This window comes from Gracilinanus agilis, chromosome 5 (assembly GCF_016433145.1).
Source record: "Gracilinanus agilis isolate LMUSP501 chromosome 5, AgileGrace, whole genome shotgun sequence".
NCBI classification, from domain to species: domain Eukaryota; kingdom Metazoa; phylum Chordata; class Mammalia; order Didelphimorphia; family Didelphidae; genus Gracilinanus; species Gracilinanus agilis.
Genome location: NC_058134.1, coordinates 113,265,073 through 113,292,371, shown reverse-complemented (window position 1 = coordinate 113,292,371; position 27,299 = coordinate 113,265,073). Strand labels below are relative to the sequence as shown.

Genomic DNA, 27,299 nt, shown 5'->3' with positions numbered 1-27,299 from the left:
CATATATACATATATGTATATATATATATTCTTATATAGTGGAAAGTGTTATGGGGCATAGTATATGTTTTCAGCAGAACCATATATTCAAAGTTCACAGACATCTCATTACTAATTGCTGAAAATGGAAATAAATACTGACTCACTATCTTTTAAAATTTTTTATTGCTGCCTTTTCATTTTATCATTGTAATTTCTGGAAATACTAACCCTTATTATTGGAATTCTCCTTTATAAGAATAACAGTTATGTGAAAACAATAGTTATTGCATCTATGTATTATTATATATGCAGGATTCTGTCTTAGTAGTCCTCCTTTCTTTCCTCTCAAAGGAGAGAATTTTTTTTTCATTAACTTTTTATGAACTCATATCCTAAACCTTTTTTCATTGAAGGTAGAAGTGAAAATTAACTCTATATTCAAGTAAACTTGCCAGTGCCAAGAGCACCAATCAAAATAACCAAGTTTGAATTTTAGTCTCACAGGAGGAAAGATCTGTCTCTCAAAGGTATACCCCTCAAAAATAAAATACTGAATTATCCTAAAGTACTCAACTTCCCACTGGTAACTGTGTTTCAGTGGTTGTCTGAGCATGGCAGAAACACATCACGATTCTCTCCAAAACACCCCCTTATCCCCCACAAAAACCCAACAACTCAGTAACTCAAGCATCAGTACTTAGAACACAGGAACTGGATTTGGCTGCTTACTCTATTTCCTGCAGACATTATTTTTATTTTAATTGATCAAGGTGATTGCCTTAGGGAGGATGCTTACCTTTCCTCCCAATAAGAAATGTGAGAACTATTAGAATTCTCTCCCCTGCCCCCACCTCCAATCTTAGTAGTCCTTGCCTTTTTGTTAGCATGCAGGAAAAGCTCAGCCAAAGAAGACAAATGGAAGATGGGCTTCACTCAGGACAAGCTAGCTGGGTTGAGGTGAGGGATGGTATTGATTTATAGTTCTTAGAAGAATTTCTTACCTTCATCAGATCACCAGCTATGACTGCCTGCACAAGTGCTGTAAGAGACCAGAGAGAAAGTTTCTATTAGTCCTAAGAACTCTTTTTTGAAATATTTTCAAGATACAGGGACCTAATTCTCATGCAATACAATGAATATGTAGGACAGGAAGGAAGCAAATGTGTGAAAGAACAACATAAATAGGGCAAATTTCTTTCCTCTTAACTTCTAAACCATCCAATTACCTTCCTATAGCAAATAGTCACCCTAGATTTAACTTCCTTGTACTCTTCATGTACTAAAATCCAGAGCTTGTTATTGCCATGTTTCCCAGTGATGCATGCTTGTCTTGTATTTCACTCACTTAGGAATCAAGGTATCAAATAGTTTGGCTAAAAAATTAATCTCAGCTAAAGGAAGAAATCTAGTAACCCAACAACATAATAGGACAGTATAATTGCAGCAGCAGCACCAGTAATAATGGTGGTAGTGGTTGATTGTGGTAGTGGTAGTAAGTAGTAGTAATAGTTGTAGTACATTAGTAATTAATATTTATATATTTCTTTGGTTGACAAACTGCTTTGCTTCTGTCATCTCATTTGGTCCTCATGATAACCCCATGGGGTAGGTTCTAATCTTACCCCCATTTTACATATGAATATGTAAAATGGCTAAGAGATGTTAGATGACTTGACCAAGGTAAAATAGGGAGTAATTGTCTGGGGGCAGGATTTGAACAGTCGTCCAGACTCCTAGTCTAACACTCTGTCCAGTATACCAGTTACGTGATTTATTTTAACTATAGCCTTCAAACCAACAAACATTTTATTGAACCTGTAATATGTGAAGGCATGTAATAAGTCTGGGCTACTGAGACTAAAATAAGAGTACTCGCTCTCAAAGGATTTATCATCTAGGGAGTAGGATACAAAATGCACTCATATGAGAACTTCAAATGAGGTAGCTGCTATTTGTGGAGAAAGTGGAAGAATGTCACTATATGAAATGGTCTTAGAGCTGAACCTTAAAGGAATATAAGAATTTAGAGAGGCTGAAGTAAAATGGAGGGGTGGAAAATAGCCTGTTAGAAGGCATTAGGCTGGGAGATGGAGTGCTAAATTATGGGAGCCATTAGTCTAGATCAGTGATTCCCAAACTTTTTTGGTCTACTGCCCCCTTTGAAGAAAAAATATTACTTAGCCCCCTGGAAATTATTTTTAAAAATTTTAATAGCAATTAATAGGAAAGATAAATGCACCTGTGGCCATCACCACCTCCCCGGATTGCTGTAGCACCCACCAGGGGGCGCTAGTGCCCACTTTGAGAATCACTGGTCTAGATTAACTATCATAAAGAAGAAAATATATGTCTTGAGAGGTAGTTTGGAAGCAGATTGTGAAAACCTTGAAATGTCAAGCTGAGCAGTTTTTATTTCATTTTGTAAGTGATACAGAATTACTGAAGATCTTTGAGCAAGTGAGTGACATAGTCAGATTTTGGTTGAGGAATATTATTTTTGCCTCATATTTCACTGAAAACTTTGTGGCCATTTGCTGAAAGCCTCTATTCTCTTTTCCTCATTTGACATCACACAAATGCTTTTTTCCCATTATCTCTTTCTTCATTCCTGTCTCAAATAATGAACATAATATTTGGAGTATTTGGATATTAATTTTTAATCTCACACTATGAAAAAGAAAAGCAGAAGCATTTCTCTATTGTCACGATATTACCATAAAAAACTTTAATAGAAGTTTGACCACTGAATGCCTTTTAATTGTTTGATTTTCCTTTATTTTTTCTTCATTTTTACTTATAGAAAATCATCACAATTGCTGCATATATATGACAGAATGTATGTATGAAAGAAATATACAACTAGGCATTTTCCTATAGGCAATAAGCTCATTTGTGTTTAACTTTTATTTTCTTCTATGTGATGTGGAGGGTGACCCCTAGTCCATCAGTCATAAGCATTCTATGTTTAGACATTCACTGTCCTTTTAGTGAATGTCTGAGATAATGTGGTCTTTTGCTTCTGTCTTATCCCCAGGAGCCTCTGAGACTTGGATGTTAGTGGATGTCATACAGGGAAGTATAACTCCTCCTCATCATCTCAAATTTAATCCCTAGATCAAGCCACATGACAAAAAGTTTATACTTTCTCTTCCATAGAAAATGACTCCAACTCATATTGCTCAATCTGCTTATTACTACATGGGGCTCAGAGATGCCACATAGGTGATATAACATTTTCCATAAGAATCTACAAAGAAAACTTCTGATTTAGTCCTATAAATATGTTCCAATAAGAACTCTGAAACCACAATTTGTTCAGCCATTCCCAAAGTGATGGGCATACACTCTTTTTCCAGTTTTTTTTTTGCCACCACAAAGAACAAGGTTATAAATATTTTGGTACGTGTCTTTTTCCTTATGATCTCCTTGGGGTACAAACCCAGCAATGGTATGGCTAGATCAAAGGGCAGGCAATCTTTTAGTGCTCTTTGGGCATAGTTTCAAATTGCCATCCAGAATGGTTGGATCAATTCACAACTCCACTAGCAATACATTAATGTCCCAATTTTGCCATATACCCTCCAACATTCATTACTCTCTCCTGCTGTCATTTTAGCCAATCTGCTAGGTGTGAGATGATATGGCTAAACAATTGGGGTAACTGTTGGTGATGGAATACTAATGTGCTCAAAGGAATAATAAACTGGAGGAATTCCATGTGAACTGGAATGATCTCCAGGAACTGATGCAGAGTGAAAGGAGCAGAACCAGGAGAACATTGTATACAGAGACTGATACACGGCGGCAAAATCGAATGTAATGGACTTCTGTACTAGCAGAAATGCAATGACCCAGGACAATTCTAAGGAATTTATGGAAAAGAATGCTACCCACATTCAGAGGAAGAACTACAGGTATGGAAACACAGAAGAAAAACAACTTCTTGAACACATGGGTTGATGCAGACATGATTTAGGATATAGACTCTATATGACTACCCTACTGCAACTAAAAATGCTGGGAAAATTGGAAAACATATGGGAGGGATTGGGTCTAGATCAACATCTCACACCCTATACCAAGATAAATTCAGAATGGGTGAATGACTTGAATGTAAAGAAGGAAACTAAAAGTAAATTAGGTGAGCACAGAATAGTATACTTGTCAGATCTCTGGGAAAGGAAAGATTTTAAAACTAAGCAAGAGTTAGAAAATATTATAAAATTTAAAATAAATAATTTTGATTACACTAAACTAAAAAGTTTTTGTACAAACAAAACCAATGCTACCAAAATTAGAAGGGAAGCAACAAATTGGGAAAAAAATTATAACAAAAAAACTCAGACAAAAGTCTAATTACTCAAATATATAAGGTGTTAATTCAATAGTATAAAAAATCAAGCCATTCCCCAATTGATAAATGGGCAAGGGTCATGAATAGGAAATTTTCAGATAAAGAAATCAAAACTATCAACAAATAGATGAAAAGGTGTTCTGAATCTCTTATAATTAGAGAAATGCAAATCAAAACAACTCTGAAGTACCACCTCACACCAAGCAGATTAGCTAAAATGACAGCAGGGGAGAGTAATGAATGTTGGAGGGTATGTGGCAAAATTAGAACATTAATGCATTGCTGGTAGAGTTGTGAATTGATCCAACCATTCTGGATGGCAATTTGGAACTATGCCCAAAGGGCTTTAAAAGACTATCTGCCTTTTGATCTAGCCATAGCACTCCTTGGTTTATACCCCAAAGAGATAATAAGGAAAAAGACTTGTACAAAAATATTTATAGCTATGCTCTTTGTGTTGTCAAAAACTTGGAAAATGAGGGAATGTCCTTCAATTGGGGAATGGATGAACAAATTGTGTTATCTGTTGGTGATGGAATACTATTGTGCTCAAAGGAATAATGAACTGGAGGAATTCCACGTGAACTGGAATGACCTCCAGGAATTGATGCAGAGTGAAAAGAACAGAACCAAGAGAACATTGTACACAAAGACTGATAAAATACTGTGGTAAAATCGAATGTAACGGACTGCTGTACTAGCAGCAATGCAATGAGGCAGGACAATTCTGAGGGATTTATGGAAAAGAATGCTATCCACATTCAGAGGATGAGCTATAGGCATGGAAACACAGAAGAGAAACAACTGCTTGAACATAAGGGCTGATGGGGATATTATTGGGGAGGTAGGCGCTGAATGATAGCTCTAGTCCAAATATCAATAATATGGAATTAGGTCTTAATCAATGATACATGTAAAACTCAGTGGAATTGTTGAGTCAGCTACAGGGGGTTGAGGGTTTTGGGGGGAGAGGGAAAGAACATGAAATATGTAACTATGGGAAGATATTCAAAATAAAATAAAAATTTTAAATTAAAAAAAAGAAGTAACTTCTCTACAATCATAAACATTCCTTATGGCAATAAAACTCCATGTCCTATGGGAAAAAATAATATGGAAATAGGTCTTGATTGATAACACATGAAGAAACCAGTGGAAATGTGTGTCAGCTATGGGGGGAGGGTTGGGGAAGTGGAGGGGAGAGTAAGGACATTAATGATGTGACCATGGGAAAATTTTTTTCTAAAAAAATAAAATTTAATTAAATAGTTGTCTCAAAAAAAAAGAATTCTGAAACCTGAGATGATAACTCTTGTAGCTCAAGATGACCTACAATATATCTACTCTTCTTACTCTCCATAGTATGTTCTTAAACACAGTTTAAGCATCTCTAATCAGCTCTATTTGAATACACTCACTCCCAGCCTCAGTTCTACAAAAGAGAAGCAGCAAATGTAATCATGAATAATTTCTGAGTGCCAAGCTTCAGTATGGGAAGCAAGAAGGGTTATTTTTACATTGAACATTGCCCCAGGGCAACCATTATGCAAACATTAACTGGCACAAAGCTCATTTCTCTTCTTCTGACTAATGCTACTTCCTATGAGAACTGAAGCTTTAGATTTCTTCCCAATAAAGAGAAATCTAAATTGCTCAGCATTCTGCTCCAGACAACTTCTGAAAAAAACAATCTTAAGAACAAAGAAAGAACAGGCTGTTATGATTACAGCATTATGTTTTTAACCATTTCTTTCACTCTTTTCCTAGGGCAATGATGGGCAACCTTTTGAGTTTGGTGTGACAAAAAACGGAGCATAACTCAGGTGGTGTGTCACTTTGAGAAAAAACCATAATTTCAAGATATTTATACTTTAAATTACAAAAATGTATAATTTTAATATATAACTGTATTTAATAAACCAAAATAGATAAATTAATATAGGTAGAATTGTCATCTATAGTGCACAGAGTATCTACACTACACTATAGCAAATGTTTCATCCTTGGCATGAGGACCCATACTTCTCTGTATTTGGCCACATGTATCTGCATGTCATCAAAAATGGCTACACGTGTCAGTGCTGACACACATCATAGGTTTGCTATCACCGTCCTAGAGTCTGGCCTGCTACAAAATCTTCCCATAAGATAGAAAACACATTTTATAAGAGGAAATTGTTAATAAAGGGAAGATTATCAGCAGGGAAAACAGTATCTCATTCTCCAGTTATAATTTGGAAAATAGGCAATCTATGTACAGAAGGTATGAAAAGGTTTACCTAGACAAAGTAAGGAAAAAGAAAAGGGTGACACTGCATCCTTTATAGGTTAAGGATGTAAAGGTTAGCAGCATTTCAGAAGACATTCATTTCCTTTTTGGCCAAATATTAAATAGGTGTCAAGATCTCATGAAAGCACATTCTATAAATGGAATAAGATAATGATGGCATAATTCTTTGTATTTGGCAAAGATGTTTCCTACTTTGTTGCAAGCCCTCTGAACTGGTTATATCTTTTCCATGGTTCCAAATAATCTTGTTTTCCTTATTCAAATACTAATCCTTTGCCATTCATATCAAGTAAAGGGACTCGCCTAATATCATCTGTATAAAAAGTAACAGTACTGTGCCTAAGGCAGTTGCATATGTTGTTCATGTTTGGTGGCTTTATGTAAATCTCTTAACCTCTCTGGGCCTCAATTTACTCAATAATAAAATAGACTAGGCAGCTTCTTATGTTCTTTTCTAGATCCATTATCTTATATCCCCATCCCTATATCTAATGGCTCCACTGAAAGATCTGAGATAGGCATGGAGGATTTAGCTTTTAATCTCCATTCAAATATTGACAAATTTTCTACTTGATTTTCCATATGATAACCATAACAACTAGTATTTATAGAATACTTTAAGGTATACACAGAGCTTTACATGTATTATCTCATTTGATCCTTGAAGTTAATGCTATTATTATCCACATTTTAAAAGTACAGAGACTAAGGTTTGGAGAAGTCAAGTGACTTATCTAGAGTCACAAAGCTAATAAGTGTCTAAAGGAGAATTTTACCCCATTTCTATCCTGACTCTGAGTTCACCAATTTATCTGCCATATCAACTGTATACCTTTTTTACTTCTCTTATATGTTTCACTTCTGTTCTTGAGGCCTCTAAAAGTAAACTAGGTTGAAAAACATATCCTTATTTAACACAGTAACAACCCCAGCTAGATTGATTTGTCCTACAAAAAATGGATAGAAACTGAATCAAAGTAGCAAGAATTTTATTTTCCAAGGACAGGATCTGAGATAGTGGTGATGAGTGTGCCTTAATATTTAAGAAGATTATAAGTGCCTAGGTCATCTGGTCATCAGGAGGCATATTACTGGCCTTATCAGTGAACTGCAGTGAATTAAGTACTGTTAACCGAGAATAGCTTGACCCAGAGAGCAGATGGAGTTGGACAAAGTTCTTTTCAATAAGACCAAAACAAGTAAACCTAAAGAGTTATTATAGAAGAGGTCATCTCAATGAATATACAGCCATATCTATCCTCTAACAATATGGATAAATTCAGAGAAGGTGGAGGAGGGACAGAAAAAGTCCTGTATCTTAGTCTCACTTGAAAAGAGATATTTGTGAAATAAAAATTGTATTTACAACTGGAGCTATTTTAAAACACTAATTCATTAATCTTCCTAATGTCCATGCAAGGCAGGTAGCAGCTGGATATGGAGAAAGGTTAAATGATTAGTTTCAGGTCATAGAACAGGAGTAAGAAATGTCATGACTCTCATACCAATGAAGCACAGTAAAGCAAAAGTGTTAGATTCAGAGACAGGACCTAGATTTAGTCCTGATTCTTCCATTGCTTGACCTTGGATAAGTCAATTAACCCCCTGGGCCTCATTTTCCTCATCTGTACCATGAGGAGGTTGGGCAAGATAAAATTAGTGGTCATTTCTAAATCTGTGATTCTATGATCAGCCCACCTTACAGTATCAGATCTGTTCACTACCAACCGCTTTCTCATTTCACTATTAAAGGATCTAGCAACATATATGTAAATTTAGACTCTCTGGAAACTAAAATGTGCATTGGTCTAAAGTTAGTCTATTATTTAGACAGCAATATGTATTAAATGTCTATCAAGTGCAGAGATTTGAAGGCCATGTGGTAAAGATAAAAAATGAAATGTAAACCAGAAGAAATAAAAAGAATCAGTAAACATCACACAGTAATGTGCTAACAAAATTGAGATCACAAAATAAACCAAAGTATGTCTTGAAAAACATAAAGTAACCAAACTATAAAAGATCATAGGGGGATCTTACATAACTCAATCTCAGAAAAAGAAATTGAGCTAGCCATAACAAATGACAAAAAAAAATTAAAAAATACCTCTTGATCTTGATGGATTTATAGAAGAATTCTATCAAACTTTTAAGAATAATTAGTACCCATACTTCATAAATTAGTCTCAATACTGAGAAAGAAAATACCCTGATAATATAATTTTGTGAGACAAATATAGTTCTATTACCTAACTGAAGGCAAAAACTTAGATGGAACAATATAGATCAATATTATTAATGAACATTGGCTCATTAAAAAAATGCCATCAAACAGACTACAGCCACTTATTCAAGAAATCATTCATTACGACTAAGTGGGAATTAAACCAAAAATTCAAGAATGATTTATCATTAAGAAAACTAACAATGTAACTAATTAGATTGAAACCAAATAATCCAAAACCACATGATTATCTCAATAAACGTGTGTGTGTGTGGTAGGGGTTATAAAACACCTTTGACAAAGTACGACATTCATTTATACTAAAAAACCCTTCAAAGTAGGGGCAAAGAGAGACCTTTATTTTACTAAAGATATCTTTCTAAATTGAAAAGCAAGAATAATAAGAAATGGAGTTATACAATAACCTTTTCCAATAAATATGGGAGTGAAGCAAGGATTCTCATTCTCCCCACAAATTTTCAATATAGTTCAAGAAATTCTGATAATAGTAATAAAACAGGAGAATGATGCTATTTGAGAAATAGTTTCAGAAATGTTTTAGGCTACAAAATGAACTCTCAAAACCCACCAGCATCATAATATAATAATAACAAAACTAAAGTACAATAATAGAAAGAAAAATCCAATTCCAAATAACTACAAAATACATAAAATATCTGGGCATCAATCTACCAAAACACAAAAGACTTTAATAGTTTCTATTACAAATTTCTTCTTAAAGGAGTAAAGAATAACTTAAATAACTGGAAGAATATATAGTTTTCACTATTAGGATAAAAGAAGAGGTAACACCTTGCTCAACACCTTGAAATTATTTAATCTTTTCATTCTCATGACAGACCTGAAAGATAGGCACTATTATCTTAAATTTGCAAATGAGGAAACTGAGTCAAAGAGAGGATAACTGACTTGCCAAAAATCACACAGCTGATGTCTAATATTCTTTTTAAACTAAGATCTCCCTAATTCTAGGTCCTATCTTCTACCCATTGCATCACTTAGCTACCCAATGCAAACCTACAAAGACAAAAAATGATCAACTATACTGCATTGCAGCTGTCATTTAAATCCAAATCTCTTTTAAATTCCAAAAACGTTGTTTCTTTGAGAAATGTAAATTAAAACAACATTAAAATTTTACCCCACACTCTGCAAATTGGTAAAGATTCAAAAAATGACAATAATCAAAGATGGAGGGGTTGTAGAATGATATGTACACTAACACGTTGTTGGAGGAGCTAGAAAGCAATTTGTATGCTTTAAAAACAAAATGACTAAAACATCCAGTTCCTTTGAACCAATGATTCTATTACTGAGCTTATACCCTAAGGAAGCCATGGAAAAGAAGAAAGTCTCCATATACAACAACATACTTATAGCAGAACTTTTTTTGATAGCAAAGAATTGGAAGAAAAATAATAATTGATAACATTTAAATAGGTCTCACTGTGCAGGGCACTGTGCTAAGTGCTTTACAATTATTATCTCATTTGTTCCTCAAAACACCCTTAAAAGTAGGTACTATTATTAACTCCATTTTATATATAATGTGGATATGAACAATGTAAGAATTTACCTGACTGTATTTTCATATTTGGATGAGGATTTCTCTCTCTCTTTCTCTCTCATACTCTCTCATACTTACTCTCTCTCTCTCTCTGTCTCTCTCTGTCTCTTTGTCCCTCTCTTTCTCTCTCACTGTCTCCTCAGTTCAGGACAAAAAGAAGAAGCAGAAATTATTATGGATAAAAAGATTAAAATTTTAAAAGAAAATTAGTAAATGCTATGAAAAGTATGAAAGCAACTTAAGGAGTGAAGATTGTATCTTGCAGTTTATCTCTAAGGAATCCTACCTCTAATTCTCATCATCTACTTTAATGGTTCAATACTTCTAAGATATGTGATTTTATCAGTTTAGATACTCCTTCCACTAAGATAGATTACAATCCCCTCTATCTTAATGGCCTATCTTTCTAAGTTTCTTTTAGCTAAAATAAATGACTATATTTGTTGGCCAACATTTTGGTAAGGTACCTTTCCAAAATTAGTCAAAGTAATCTTAGGGAGACCATCTGGTACTATGTTTGCAATAGGACCTGGCAGAGTTTGCCCTCTGCTGGTATAGACTTGGAAAATGCAAGGTCCCCCTGCATGACTCATGAGAGCACCAACTCCTACTTTAAATTCCTCACTTCTTACCATTTAAATTAATAAAGAAAAAGAAACAAGCAAACTCAGTTGGCTTTGTAGAATTTAAAGAACACAATAGTGGCCAGGAACCACTTTGAGATGATTTGTACCTAAGTTAGCCTTGGATGCTGGGTAGTGATGAAATAAATTAACCAATTGGTCAGCAAGCATTTATTAACTATTCACCAACTGTTTACACTGTGCTAAGCACTAGGTTACAAAGAAAGGTAAGAACTTTCCCAATCCCCAAAGATCTTATATTATTCTAATGAGGGAGACAAGTTACAAATCAAGAATTATATGTGATTTTTAATGAGAGAACAGGGAAGGCTATTTCCATGAAGAAGAAACTAGAAACTTGGAGGAATGGGGAAGATCTAAAAATGGTGGGATTTTAGCTGAAATCTGAAAACAAGCCAGAGAAGCTAAAAGGTGGAGGTGAGGAGGTGGAATATACTTGGCACTGAGCATGACCAGTGTAAAGACACTCAGTCAGAATATCATATAGTAAGTGGTTCAATGAAGCTGGATAGTAGAGTACCTGAAGAGGAATAAAATGGAAGAAGACTGGATAGTTAAGAAGGAGCCAGGATTGAGGGATTTGAAATGCCAAAGAGATGATATTCAATCTGATCTTGGAGATAACAGGGAGCTACTGGAATTTAATGAGTAGGAAAGTAATATACAGTCAGGTGCATGCTTCAGAAAAATCACTTCGGCAACTGAGAGAAGTATGGATTCAAGATGGAAGAAACTTGAGGAAAGAACAAATTAGAAGGCTACTATAGGGACAATTCAATGTCTCAGAAGATTGAAAGCCGGGCCTAGAGATGGGAGATCCTGGGTTTAAATCTGATTTCAGACACTTCCTACCTATGTGACCCTAATCAGGACAATTAACCCCAATTGCATAGCCTTTATTGCTCTTCTGTCTTGAAACTAATAGTATTGGTTCTAAGACAAAAGGTAAGACTTGTTTGTTTTTTACTAAGAAAGTTATTGCAATAGTCCAGATAAGAAGCAATGAAAATCTTAAGTATGGTTGTGGCCATGGTGCTCCATACAGGAGATGTGAAGGTAGAAATAACAATATTTAGCAATTGATTTGGATATATAGGGTAGGTGAGAGAATCAAGTTGTAGGAGACAAATAGGTAGCAAGCACTTTGTCTGGGAAGACAGTAGTGACCTTGACAATAATTAGAAGGTTGGGAAGAGAGAGGTTTTTTTTTTTTGGGGGGGGTGGTGATTATTTCTAAGATCTGGGATTAAATGATTACAGACTCTGGATTGTCTAATGGAAAGGATATATTTTCAAAGACGCCAAGGAAAAGCTCCAACTCTTGTGAAATAAGATGTGGCATAGAGAGACCATGAAGCAGAGGACCAGAGAAAATAGTAACAGAAACAGTACCATTTTCCCTAACATCTTTACAGTATCATAAAACTCAATTCTTTCTTTCTTTTTTTTTTAATATACAAGCAGGAGTAATTAATGTCACTTTCCAAAGTGATAGAGTGGAGGAAAATGTCACTAGACTGAGGGGGAATGTGGATGGGAGGATTTTGGCGGCTCCTAAGGCAATTTATCAACATGCAGCATGGCTTTGCTTTGGCTAGAAGAGAACTGCAGGCAGCATAATTAAACAATGATGTGTTCTGTTTTGTTTTTAAAGCAAACTAACTGTTTGGAAAGCTGCCCGCAGCATTTACTCATTTACAGAACTGATTTCCTCTCTTTTCACAAAGTGTTAGTAGCTGGAGTTTGCTGAGAGTCCCCTAGTTTTTGCCACCACAAGAAGAATTAAAAGAAGGGTATTCCATATTAGGAAACCTATGGAAACAAGTTGAATGTGAAGCTCCTACAGTGGTAAAAATTTTCCATGGTTTTCCCTCAAGGTGAAGATGACATTTCCAGTCATTCACTCATTTATTTCATTACCCAAACATTCCTTCCTAGTAATCAAATGATCACTACCATTGTCTCTAGAAAGGGTGCATTAATGGATTACTCTATTGCTCTACTTACCATCTTAGTGACTTATGACTTCCCAGACCATAACTCCCTTCTCTGAATAACACTCAGCTACATGTATCATCCATATTAAAATGCAAGCTCCTATAGAATAGGAACTCTCTCTATTTTGTATTTGTATCTCCATTGCTTAGCAAAGGGTTTGATAGTAAAATCTTAATAACCATTTTTCCACATACATATACATACATTTAGGAAAGTTTCAAAAATCTAGTTTCAATCTAACGCTGTGATCTTAATGCTTATATGCTTTTGGACTCTTTCTTAGTTGTTTATATCTCCTCCAATTAGATTATAAACTCCATAAGACCAGAAGTGGTATCTCTAGTACCTAGTACAGTACCTTGCTTGTAGGAGATGTGTAATAATTGTTTGTTGAATTGGATTGAATTATCGCATTTCAAGTAAATCCAAGAATGCTTGTCAGAATCAGGCAAGCAATTCTGTGCACCTTTGTGGTTATCCCCAAAGAAGAGTCTTGCCCCTATTGAGGCATGTAACATTAAAATAAAAACTTCATATGGCAATGAAAACAGGGCGCATTGTGTTAAATCTAGGCAATTGGTAAAAGATTTCCCAAAAGAGGCTAAAATATTTAGATAGTCACTACTTAATCAAATCAAGCCAATTCCTAGACAAAGGAGGTAGTCATTTGAGCACTGTGTTTTGAAGCTTGATACAAAGGATTTTTGGCCTCCAAACTGCCCTCATCAGTCAGCCATACCTCCTTCTTCTTCCTATTTAGCATTAGGGGGAAGAAAGTAATCAACATTTATTAAATAAGTGCCCACTATTTTCTCTGCTTAGTCCTAAGTGCTTTACAAATATTAATTATCTCATTTGGTCTTCTTGAACTACTCTATCAGGTTAGACAACTAAGTCAAGGTATTGTCTCCAGAAGACCACTGTTAATATGAGTATAAAATTTTGAGTCAGAAAGAACTCTTAAAAAATCATAGTCTAGCCTCTTCATCAAGCAATGATCAATCAGCAAGAATTTAATAAGCACTTGTTGCTTGCCCTCAAGGAGCTTATGTGCAAGTGGGGAAGACCATTTTATTTATATATCAGAACCCAATCATAAAAAGGAAATTATTTGCCCAAGAACTCACATTTGACAGAGCCAAGATATAAACTCAGATATTCAAAGCTACTGTTTTCACCTTTGCCATATCTAAGAAAGAAGAATCCTAGTTTTAGGGGAAAAGAGAACCTTCTTCCTTCTTTCATCATCCCATTCCTACAGATTAGCCAGTAGGTATGCTTAAGACATTGAAATACAGGAAAGGAAAGTTTCCTTGTAAGTAGAAAGGAAAGGAGGAATATAGTAGTCAGTCTTAGGTGGTCATTGAACATGTGGCCAGGCAAGACACACCATAAAAGTTGAAGGTGCCCATGATAGACACTAGAAGGGAATGTGGTGCTATAAACCAACTGCCTAGTTTACTATCTTTCCCTATAGTTTTTACCCATCAACTATAATAGCTTTTGGGTGAAAGAATTAATGGAAATGCAAGTATCTTCCATATGGCAAGTAGAAAGGTGGGGCATCTACAAGTATATTGGGCTGAAGAATGGTCAAAGATCCATAGCTATATAATTTGAGGTATACAGTCCTACAAAGGATTGCTGAGAAAAGGTACACATAGAAAAGGGAATTTATTCAAAGCACTGGAGAAACAGGATGACTCTTCCTAAGCATGAACAGTGTATCAGATAGAGTCACATGTACCACTAAGCTCAACAAGGGGCAGCTATAAGCAAAAATTAATAAGCTAATTTTATGTGGGTGTGATATGGAAGAAACATCTATTTCTGCATGAATAAACAAAAATTTATTAATTACCTATAGCAAAAAGAACCATTGAGGGGCAGCTGGGTAGCTCAGAGGAGTGAGAGTCAGGCCTAGAGACGGGAGGTCCTGGGTTCAAACCCGGCCTCAGCCACTTTCCAGCTGTGTGACCCTGGGCAAGTCACTTGACCCCCATTGCCCACCCTTACCACTCTTCCACCTATGAGACAATACACCGAAGTACAAGGGTTAAAAAAAAAAGAACCATTGAAAGAAATTGTGATAAATGTAATTTAAGTCTGACTTCTCTACTACATGGACTTTGATAGAAATAAGGGGGAAGAGGGGACTCACTTTCCATAAAATAGGAAGTCCTTATTTCCAGTCCTAATGATCCTCTGAAGTAGTTGACATGATTGACCATCCACTTCTTGTTAATTTCTCTTCCACAATATTCCAAAATTTGGAATTGGACTTCCACAATAATTCCTCTACTTAGAATTCCTCCTACCTCTATGTACTGCTCTTTCTCAGTCTCTTTTGGTGGTCTGATGCATGGCTACCCATTAAATATCTGGTTCCAGGTTTCTTTATTCTCTCTGCCTTGATAATATTATATACCCTATGACTGTGGTGGCAAACTTATGGTACACATGCCAGAGGGGCACTCAGAGTCCTCTCTGTAGGCACTCACACAATTGCCCCAGGACAGAGTTCACCAAATTTTTTACTAGAAAACAAGAGGGATGTGGGGCCAGGCTTCTCAACTTCACCTCACCTGATGACATTTCTTAAATGCCCCTTTAAAAGGTTCACCATTACTTCCCTATGACAAATATATTATCTATGTACACATAAATAAATCAGAAATATTTAACTGAGGAGTCTCAAACTTATAGCTCCAGGCCCTAATCTCCCCAAATATTTCCAAATGGCTTAGGCATATCTATACCCAAATATCTTGTCATATCAAACTGAACATGCCCAGAATTTTAACTTTTCTTCTCACTAAAACATAATATTGCTTCCCAATTTCTCCATGTTAATAGTACAACAATTTTATCAGTCATCCTGACTCAATGCACTTAGGTCCTGGTATTCTGTATGAAATGGTTTCCAAATCCTGTCCACGAAATCCCTAAATTATATGTGTAATGTCTTTCCTTTCCTCTCCATTTACATTAATACTGACCTAGTTCAAGCCCTCATCATATCTCACCTGGACTATTATAATAGGCTCCTAATTGGTAATCTTGCCTCCAGTCTCTCCTCTCATCAATTCATCTTTCACAAAGCTGACAAAATTATCTTCCTAATGAGTAGGTCTGGTATTGTTCAAAACCACTGCTCAAAATCTTTCACTGGTACTTTATTTATAAAATAGCAACTCAGCCTGACATTAGAGGCTCTTCATAAATTAGTTTTTACCTACTTTTCTGGTATTTTAACACATGATTCTTCCTCATACAATCTGTGTTTTGGTCAGACTGAGTTATGAACTGTTCCCCAAGCTCAAGTGGTCTCCTCCCCCTCTATTAATTCCCACAAGAATTCCCCATGCCTAGAACACAGTCTCTTCACACTTTTACTAAATAAAAAAAATTCTTCTTTCAGGGTCTAGCCCAAATACTCCAAGAAGTCTTCCTCCAAGAAGTTTTCCCTGATATCAATGCTAAAACTAATCTCTGCCTCTTCAAATTTTTGTTATAGCATTTTATTTTGATCTCTCCCTTACCTCTGTCAAATTTTACCTTATCTCTGAGGTTAAAGAACTTATTACAATGAAGACAAAGCTGACTTTTATGGGAGAACTTTTTTCAACAGATAAAATATAAACCTCCTCATGACTGGTGTTCAAAATATTGACACTTAATAAAAATGACAAAATAGCAAGGTTGACATCAGTTAAGATATAAGGAGTCAGAGGAAGTGGGATTATTTGAAAGCCTATGGGTAAACTTCTACAATCATCTGCCTATGCTCAACAGATCTTTTTCTAGAAATAAAACAAGCTCTGAATTCTTAGTATTCTCCCCATAAAGAATGCCACCAGTACCCTCCTACTTCCACAAAGAGAGAAATCCTGGAGACTTATTATGGGTATGTGTGGGCATGTGTTTGTTAATTTTTTTGTACTCTTGTAACTAAACTTCCTTAAATGAATCTCAAGAAAGATTTGAATTATCCTAAAGAAATGAGTAAGAGGGATGACACAGTTCTAGCAACAGAAGCATGTTTTAAAAATCTATTTGCCAATACCACATGCATTGGTAGTTTTAAGCAAGATGTGCAGTAAATATCAGCTATTTGCTAAGATGCTGAAATATAATTGGTCAAAGTTCCTTATTCATTAGGTCTACAATCTAAGAACCACAAAGCTTATATAAGGGGAAGAATAGAACACAATGGAAAAAAATAGTGAGTTAAAAGGGAGAAGTGAGATTAGTGGGCTTTTTGATTTGTTAGTTAAGTTTATTACTGATTATCTTTGGATTTCACTTGTGGTAGGGAATATCATGAAATTAATAATTCATGAGAAGAGACTTGGAGGAGTTATAATGAAGGTATGTGAACCATATGGTCAAATGAATACAAAGAAGGTAAAAGGTGGAATTATATCTATCATTGGGGAAGAGTTATGAATAAAGTGATGGTGGCATTGCCACAGTGGTAGACAGCCTCTAGAGTAGGAGAAATTTTAATCTAGTTCAAAAACCACTATGAAAGCAGTAATGACAGATATTCCTCTCCTCTATCATCCTCAACCCTTATAAAGTCCAGTGGTTCCTTATTGCTTTTAGATGAAATACCAGCTCCTCAGGGACACAAAATTCTTCAAAACCTCTCAATTTTCTATATTCCTAATATTCTTACAGGCTGTTCCCCTCCATCCTCTCAAATGTCCAAACATGCTGGCCTACTTGCTGTTATTCGAACATGGCATTCTTTCCCATCTTCCTGACTGTATTGGCTGCCACCTATGCCTGCTCTTCCTCCTCTTCTCTACCTCTTGCAACTTCTGGCTTCTTTAAGCCAAGGACTTAAGGGCTTCAAGGGCTACCTTCTATAAGAAACCTTTCCTGGTTCCTTCTCCCTCAATCACTAGAGCCTTCCCTTCTAAGGTTACCCTAAGAGCTTAACACAGTATACACATTTAATAGTAATATTGGTTGGATTTCAGGAAAAATCTTCATGTTATTATTAATCTGCCATTATGTCCATGGGAATAGAGGTGTTAAAAACTCTCTTTTCTATGTTAAAGGTTTATAGGTATCCTCATGAACTTTAGACCAGTATCTGACAGAGACAGACTCTTGGCAGAGACAGAGTCTGACTCTGGAAATTGCTTTGTGGGTCATTGAGCCAGGGTGAGAAGCATGTGTATTGGGCTTACAGGAGGGCCTGTGCCAATCAAGAACTATGCAGACAGCTTCTCAGAGTGGTAGCAAAGTTTATTGGTTCAGACTCTACAATTTATAAGGTGAATGATGTAGGTAAAGGGATTAGGTAAGCCTTTTGCAAGGACAATGGTTAGTAATGATTTACAAGATGGATACAATGGATTTAGATTACTTCAGTAGTTCTGAACAGAGTTTTCTAAGATAATAAACCACAGATAAATATGTAACCATCTAGTCCAGATTCTCAGTGAAATGTTTGGCTTCAGTGAGTCTGTATAGAATAGCTAGTCATTTAAAAGTATATCAGGGAGGGGTTTTGGAGGCTTCATGTGAGGAGTGATATGGCCAGACCATGGCTTTGATTTTACTTGGGCCTACTCTCATTACTGGTGGCTACAAGTATTCTGATCACATTTTGTTTTTAAATACATTAAGATAAAAACAAAAGTGCCAAATTCATTTTGGTCCATCCATCCTTGGTTTTTATCAATATTCACATCAAATCTCTTCAAGATTCAGATCTTCTACTTGAAGCCACTTGAGGTTTCCCAGCTGTTAGTATTCCCCTCCTTAAACTATTTTTATTGATTTTTCATATGCAGGGTGCCCCAAAAGTCTCAGTAAATTTTCAGGCTACTAAAACTTACTCACAGGTATGTATTTACATGTGTCTAATTTGACTTATCTATTACTTGATGACAAGGGGGACAGTTTCACTTTTTTCTTTGTATCCTAGTGCTAAGTATAGTGCCTAGCATATCCTTTATGGTTTATAAAGTTTGTTGAATAATTGGCTGATTCTTGCCCTAATGGATTTCCTCTGTGTAATAGTATCTGTTGGATAAAACATAGTTTTGAAAAAAATCTAAATTTTATTGATATATTTTCTTTTGATATTATCTTCATTTCCAAATTTATCCTTCCCCTACCCATTAAGGCTTTCCCAGTAAAAAGTCATGATAAGAGGGAATAAAGGAATTCACCAAAACTAGTACCCATATCAACTAATTCAGAAAATAGCATTCTAATTCTATCGAGCTTCATCCAAAAGAAACAGTGATGATTGATAGTGACATAACAAATTTTAGACCAGAATTGTTGGGAGGAGATGGATATGTGAACATGTGGAAAAGGATTGCGTCAAGAAGGCTGTGAAACTGAAAATTGAACTCCCTTATTTTATTAACTTACCTCTAGGTCTGGTTCATTTAAGAGATACTTAATTTCTTGTTCCTGGATTTCACTCAAGAATAATAGATAAAATAATGAAGCCCCAATAATGAAATTGTAAGATATGATGAATCATATTCTGTAGTTAGGAGGGCATCAGGCAGGAAAAAAGATGTTTGGGAACGAGGACAAGTTGAATCATTTAGCTAAAATTCAAAGGTCTACAATCAATGATTTCCAATCATTTATTTTTGCAGCACTTGAGGATTGTTGTATGTTTTTGCAAAAAGTGGTGTGAATTTTTGTAAAAACAAAAACAAAAAAAAAACTATCCAGGGCAGTGTTAAATTGAAATCACTTCGATATAATAGATGTCTCATAGAATGGATTTTAGAGCTTGTAGGGGCTTAGAGAGCATCTAATTCATATATCTTATAGTTAAAAAAAAATAATTGATAAGAATGGGATTCCTCTATGACAATAGAAGCAGATGGTGGAAGATCTAGGAGTAGGTTCTGTTTCCTGGCTCCCAGTCTTTATTTTCCCAACATATGAGGCTGCTTTCCTATACAAAAGTTGTGAAAGGATGTTAGGCAGAAGAAGGGGCTAACTCAGAATCAAAGAATGATTTATAATCAGGGACTCAAAGAGCCTATGATCTAGTAGGTTAGATTTTAGAACAAGTTTAGTATCCTTGAAAATCCTAATGCTATTGCAGTAGGACCAAAATCTAAACATAGCTCCATCATTGTGCCCCCTATTATCACGCTACAAATGGCTTGTCTTATGGCTTTATTCTGTACATCACTGTGCTGCTGAGGTGACTTGACATAGACTGAATTCTTATGACTAACAGGTCTGGGAAGCAGCAAGTGATGGATGCTTGCTTCAGACACCCCAGGGATAAGGTAAGCAGATCATTAGTGCTTTCTGATTCAGCACTTCATTTCAAATAAGCCTATGAAATGCCTTTTATTTGAAAGTGACAGGGGACATTAATGGCAAGGAAGACTATGGCTACATGAACATTGGCACAGTTGATGGAGGTGGCAGAGGAATTTTGCAGAGCTGAAAAGCAGCCTAATCAAAGTAACCAGAGAAGAAGAGAATGAGAGGTCATGAGGTGAGAGCTCAGAGAATTAGGTCTAGAAATCCATGTACTGACCCCGATTCAAAGAATAGATAAAATGAGGATAAATAGGAGAAAATTCACGTCAGTATCATTAAATCATTAACAAGCACATCTTTAGATGAGGAATATGAGAATAGGTTTCAGACATGATATTAAAACACAATGTTTCTACTGGGATTTTTGGGGGGAGAGGGTGAAGTATGGTAGGTTTCCCTAAAGCTTCAACTACACTCAATAACCTGAAAAACTAGAAATGTCAGTTTCCTTAGTCTATAGAGAAAATAATTTCCTGGTCCAGGGAAGATTATTTCATTTGTTTACCTTTTTTTTTTAGAACATGAGAGAATTTATTTAAAGTGAAATATTAACTTTCTATTTGGTTCAAGAAACCTCTATCTCTGTTGTGTTATAAATAAAATAGGACTCTGATACTACTATGTTTCTAGGGGATATTGGTTAGGGAAGCTGTGTCTTTGTATTCCCGAAGGTAGCTAGTGACTGGGGAAACATCAACCCAATCACCCTTGCTGGATGATATAATTCCCCTATTCTAAATAACAGTGCCCAGGCAGGACCCTTAGTGGTCTGGTGGATGGATAACCCTTTCAGGTCCCACCTGGGGTTGGATTAATTATTAATATTGGGCTCTAATTAGCCTTGGTTCACATTTTCATCGGATTGCGTTGCTCTCTCCCCAAGGGTCATGATATAATGACCACTCAGGAAGGTACTTAATGAAACTTTATCTATTGATCTTAAATAGGGAAAGGAATAATCAGGAATGGATTGGAGATAGGAGACACTGTCACGCTAATATCTATGATCAATAATACCTCAGGACTGTAGGCCATTGTTTCAGTAAAGCTGGAGCTAGTGTTTTCACGCTCCTCTGGTTCATCTTGGCCATTGCCAAACCAGAGAGGGCAATCTGCTCGGTTGGTACAGATATTGTGATTTCTCTCAGCTTCCTTGTTATCAGTTTGTGACATGTCAGACTTGACAGATTTCGGGAAATATCCACCCTTAACTCCCTCTTCTTCTTCACGTCTCTTCCTCCTGTACACCACCTGGGCCCAGATACCTAAATAGCTAATGATGATTCAAATGCCTAAAGATCTAGGGAGATTCAGGGAGAACCAATGACCCATGGTCAGGGATCCACAGATCAATGCTCCAAGACCCAAGATCAAAGATCAATGGTCAAAGGCCAAGGACCAAGTCAAAAAGCCCAAAGACAAAAGACCCTTTCCAGATGGCTGTTAGGGGTATTTATACTCTCAGGCCAACTGCCTTTGCCCTGTCCTCATGGCCTCTGGGAACATTCCAAAATCTCCAACTCTCTTCACCTGTCAATCAAGGTGAGACTAACAATTCTCAGAGTTTGAATATAACAGTTGTTCAGTCATTGTTCCATAAGTCCAAGAGCCCCCTCTTCCACATTCAAGAACCTTGATGGGGTACCGAAGATTGTAGCCTAAAAATAGCAGCCTCAATCATCTCACTGTATTTTATGTATAATGCTATCCTGACCAAGAATCCAGTCATGCAGCTGTTTTCTTAGAGAAGCAGTTTAGTATAGCATTTAGAATGCTAGAACTGGAGTCAGCTGCCACAGATGCTTACTAGCTGTGTGACATTGGGCAAATCAAGTCACCTCTCTCCATCTCTTTCCTCATCTGTAAAATGAGAATAATAATTACATCCATCTCACTGAGTTATTATGTGAATCAATTTTGATATTGTATGTAGAGCACTTTGTAAATCTTCAAGTACAACATAAAAGTTAGTTGTTATTGTTGATGGCATTATTAGTTACAGCTATACTCCTTTACTCTGAAACACCAATTTTCTCAATTCAGTATTGACATTCAGTGATTTCCATTGCAGAAGCCATTTTCCTTTCCTTCTTTTAATTTCTCATGTGTTTTGCAAGCAAAAATATACCTGTGCAATCCTGATCTATAATGCCAGGTTGTTGCTTCCTCTATCCATACTTAGGCCTCTGCTTTCTCAATGTCAGAATGAAGGGGTTGTACTAGTTGATATGAAAGGTCCTTTCCTGAAAACTCAAGTCTTATGTCTATGAATGTACTTTGAAATATAAATGAAAACTATTTAATTTTAGAACTTTTATGAAATTACAACCTGATCTGAAAAATTAGATTATCCAAAGATTCTTATACCTACCCCAGAGACCATGAATTTCAGATAAATGGAGCATTGAAAGTAGAAAGTCAACAATAATGAATCAGAGATCCTAGTTCACTATTTGTTCTTTCTAACCATTGTCAAAGGATTTGCTTTTCCTCTGCCTTAGTTCTTCAATTATAAAATGGAAAGAATAGGAGAGGTAGGATAGCCCAGTGGATTGAAAGTGTAGAGTCAGGAAAACCTGGGATAAAGTCCTGCCTCATGATACATATTAATTGCATGATCTTGGGCAAAGTGTCCCAGGTAACTCTAAGGCAGTAAGTTGCAGAGTGAATGCTGAACTACTCTGGTAGGTAGAGTCTCATCATGAGGAGTTCCCTACACTGATGAAATTCCATATCTAGTGTAAAAAATAACAATACTAATAAAAATGGGAAAAAAAACAAGATTACTGTATACATCTTCAACAGATATGTAGTAATAATATTTGGTGTGTAAAAAGAGGCTGTCATTATTACAGAAACTATGATTACTAGTGTGAAATGGTTAAATACAGTTAAAGAAGTCCATTCAAAATGTTATATGACAATCAACTACTTACTGTGAATTACTTGAAAATAAGATGAATATAAAGAAAGAAGAGGTAAGTGAAAAATAATGATAATAATGAATTAAGAAAAACTTCTCTCCGCGGGGAAATAGAAAAAGGAAATGGAATCCATCAAACTTTAAGAAGATGTAGATGAATAAAATTATTTTACATTAGCTATTTAAAGTATGTTTTGAAAAAGTAGAATGGAATTAAATGAGATGTGTTCAAAGTCAAATGATATAAGTTGGAAAGCCTGTTATTTTTGTGGTAGTGTTGCTTCAATAAGACACACAAACCAGTTACTGCAATTATCAACCCTGAAATGTAGCATATTAGGATACACTTTACTCTAATGCCCCTTGGGCAATTAATGAAACTCAGGCTTTTCTTCTAAAGCAGTTTTCTATCCTAGTAGGAGTATAAAATAATCCTATGAAATCTTCTACTTAGGAAGTCAACAAAGTATAAACTGAAACACAAGCATTTTGTTCCGTGAAAAGAGGATAAAAAGGAAAAGGAGAGAGTTCACCAAAAAGTTACTCATAATATCATAAGGCTTAGAAGTGCTACAGACTTGGAAATTCTTTAGAAAGAACTTTGGTTGGCTGGACACCATTCTGAAAAGTTATTTCTGAGGACAACTAGGTAGCAGAGTACTTAAAACACCAGGCCTGCCGCCCAAAAGACCTGGGTTCAAATTTGACCTCGAATATTTCCTAGCTGTGCGATTCTGAGCAAGTCATTTAATCACAATTTCCTATCTCTTAGAAGTGATACTAAGACAGAAAGAATGAAGAAACAAGTAAAGCTGTTTTGTTTCTCTCTAATATTAAAAGTGTTACATAAGAGGTAGAAGGCATTTGGTAATAAGTTTGTTAACTAATCCCTCATGTTACAAAGGAATACATAAATGGCTTCACTGCCCTAGATCACAAGATCATCAGATCATAGGCTAAATGCCATCTACTCCGACCCTCTCATTTTAAAATTGAGGCATAGGGAGGTTAAGTGACTTTTACAAGGCTTCATAGGTAGGAAGAGGCAGGACATGATCATAGGCTCTCTGACTCCAAATTCAGTGCTCTCTCCACTGTATGGGACCAGCTAGGTGGCACAGTTGAGTAAAGAGCCAGGCCCGCAGGCAGGAAGACATATCTTCATGCATTTAAAGCTGGCCTCAGGCATTTACTAGCTGTGTGCCTCTGGAAAAGTCATCTTAACCATCTTTGCCTCAGTTTCTTCATCTATAAAGTAAGCTGGAAATGGAAACTGCAGTATCTTTGCTGAGAAAACTCCAAATGGATCATGAGTTGGGCATGACTGAAAAAACTGAATAATTCCACTGTATGAAGGAGAAGACATATTTGCAGAGGACAAAAAAAAATACTTTCCTCATGTCCTATTCAGAAGTATGGCTGAATATAGGTGTGCTATAATCTGGAAAAAATTCTGGTTTCCAATAGTCTAATCTGTCACTACTTAACAAACTTTCTATTCCTGAGCCTCACTTTGTCCTCTTGCCCAATAACACTTTCCCCAATTCCCGGATTGTTTTTCTCCCCTTCTCCATGGAACTGTTTATGGTTTGAACCTTCTAAGCACAAAACTTCCAGTTATCTAGTTTATTGGCATCTACATGCCTATGACCACAAGGGTAGGAAACCAGTCAGAACTTTTTGAAAACTCCAGAGCTGCCCAGGAGGATCTTGGTATAACAATGTGCCAAATCCTAGAAACAAACTCTTTGAGAGATTCCTAGATTCCCTTTACCTGAAAGATCATCATATCTAAAAATATCTTTAGTTGTGTCTCTTCCCCATTTGGAAATATTAGCCTTATTCCCCTCACCTGATTTTGAGGTGTTGATCCTGGCTCAGATGTGGAGAATTCACAAGCTGCACTAGTTTGGAAGTGTCAGCTACTGCCCCAGTTTGGAGGAGATGCTGCCATAGTATCAAAGGATACTATGATTCCCTGACTTCCTTCTTGGTGCTACAGTGGAGTCTCAAGTCAGGTCATTTCAAGGTCTTTCTATAAACATGTCAAATAAAAGTATTTTCAGCCATAATTATGTTTTAGTCTTGGAAATAGACTCCAATAGAATGTTAATGGGCAACTGGGTGGCTCAGTGGATTGAGAGCCAGGCCTAGAGACAGGAGGTCCTGGCATCAAAGGAGGACTCAGATACCTTCTAACTATGTGACCCTGGCCAAGTCACTTAACACTCATTGCCTAGCCCAGTAATGGTGAAACTATGGAATGGGTGCCAAAGATGGCACAGAGAGTGCTCTCTATAGGCAAGTGGCCACCCCCATCCCCTGAGTTCATTACTAGAAAGGCAGAGGGATTGGGGTGGAGTTGCTCCATTACCCCTTTCCACCTTACCGTACCTTATGACATTTCTTCATATCACCTACCCCTCTGCCCAGTAGCTCAATGGGAGCACTTCCTCCTTCCCCTATTTTAGGTAAAGAGGAGGACCAAGGAGGAGGTGAGGAGAGTTCAAGCATGGCACTGAGGCTGGGGTGGGGGGAGGACCTGGCACTCCATTTCTAAAAGGGTCATCATCACTGGCCTAGCACTTACCACTCTTCTGCCTTTTTAACTGTTAAATATATGTTTATCATAGAATGTTACAAGACTAATGTTGCTAGCAGCAAATGGTCTATCTAACCTTTCTCCTGGTTGTCATCAAAACATAATTAAATCCTGTAAATATTTACTGAGAACCAATTGGATACTGAACACTGTGCCTGGTGTGAAGTTGAGAGGGTTTTACAAAGTTGAATAAGATATGCCAGAAGCCTCAATGGAATTAGCAGAGTAGAGAGATTAGATATGACCACAGATAGTTAATGATGCTAAGGATCAGAGATAGAAGCACTAAACAAATCCTCTCTAAAATCTAAATAGAAAGTCATTACAGAAAGGATCAAGAAAGGTTTGGTGGAACACTGAAGTTCAGCTGGGATTTAAAGAGAGGTAAGGAGGAAATGGGTAAAGAGGGAAGGGCTTCCACATTGGTGAAAGAGTGCTGGGAGGGTACATGACTGTTTGCACACTGCAGTGTCCTACTTGGCTGGAGCAGAGTTCTTGGAAGGAATGATAAAAGATAAAACTAGAAAGACAAAGTAGAGTGAAACTGAAGAGAGCCTTAAATAATGGTTCAGACAGCTGATTCCTCTGCACCTTGCACACTGTGAGCTATGCAATAAAGACTTGTTTCATGAAACTTATAACAAGATGACAGAATATATGGAAAAGGGAAAAAAAACTGAGTTCCTTATTAAACTTAATGGACTGTCTTATCCATACTAGATAAGCTGACTAAGACTATATGATGGGGCATTGAGGTAGCACAGTGGCTAGAGTGCCAGACCTACAAATGAACCATGAAGGTTCAAATCTGCCCTCATGTGCTTTCTAACTATGTGATCCTGGACAAGTCCCTTAATCTTGTTTGCCTGGCTCTTGCTGCTGTTCTGTTTTAGGACTGATCCTAAGACAGAAGGTAAGGATTTAAGCAAACAAAAAAGACTATGTAGTGGTGAAAATAGGCATCCTTTTCTCTATCACCCAATCGGATTCTTAGAGCATATAAACCTCCTCAGAGATCAGGTTTTAATATTTGTATTACCTAGACTGTCCAGCACAGAGTTTTGCTTATGTATAATAGGCGCTCGATAGAAATTGTTAAATAGAGTTGACTGCCTGAAATTACCAGGATTAGATGTATTCTTAAGAGTAATTAATAGATCCCTGTTAAAATGTAAACATCATACCTAAGGAATAAAAGGTTCTTAAGTGGAGAAGGTTCTTTCCAGTCATTGAAAACTATATATATATATATATATATATATATATATATATATTTGTTTGTTTGTACAGAGTTGTTTGTTGAATATTGGATGTAAGAGAGGCCACCATAATGTTCCCATTAGAATGTGCACACATTGAGAGCAAGGA

General features: G+C 36.3%; 1 protein-coding gene across 1 annotated transcript in view; it reads right to left on the bottom strand.

Annotated features, from left to right (window-relative positions):
* Positions 1-27,299, bottom strand: part of DGKI (diacylglycerol kinase iota) — a 611,386-nt gene that overhangs the window by 31,576 nt on the left and 552,511 nt on the right. Inside the window, 1 exon segment of the mRNA XM_044677460.1 lies at positions 931-1,021. Within this exon segment, the coding sequence (XP_044533395.1) occupies positions 931-1,021 (91 nt within the window).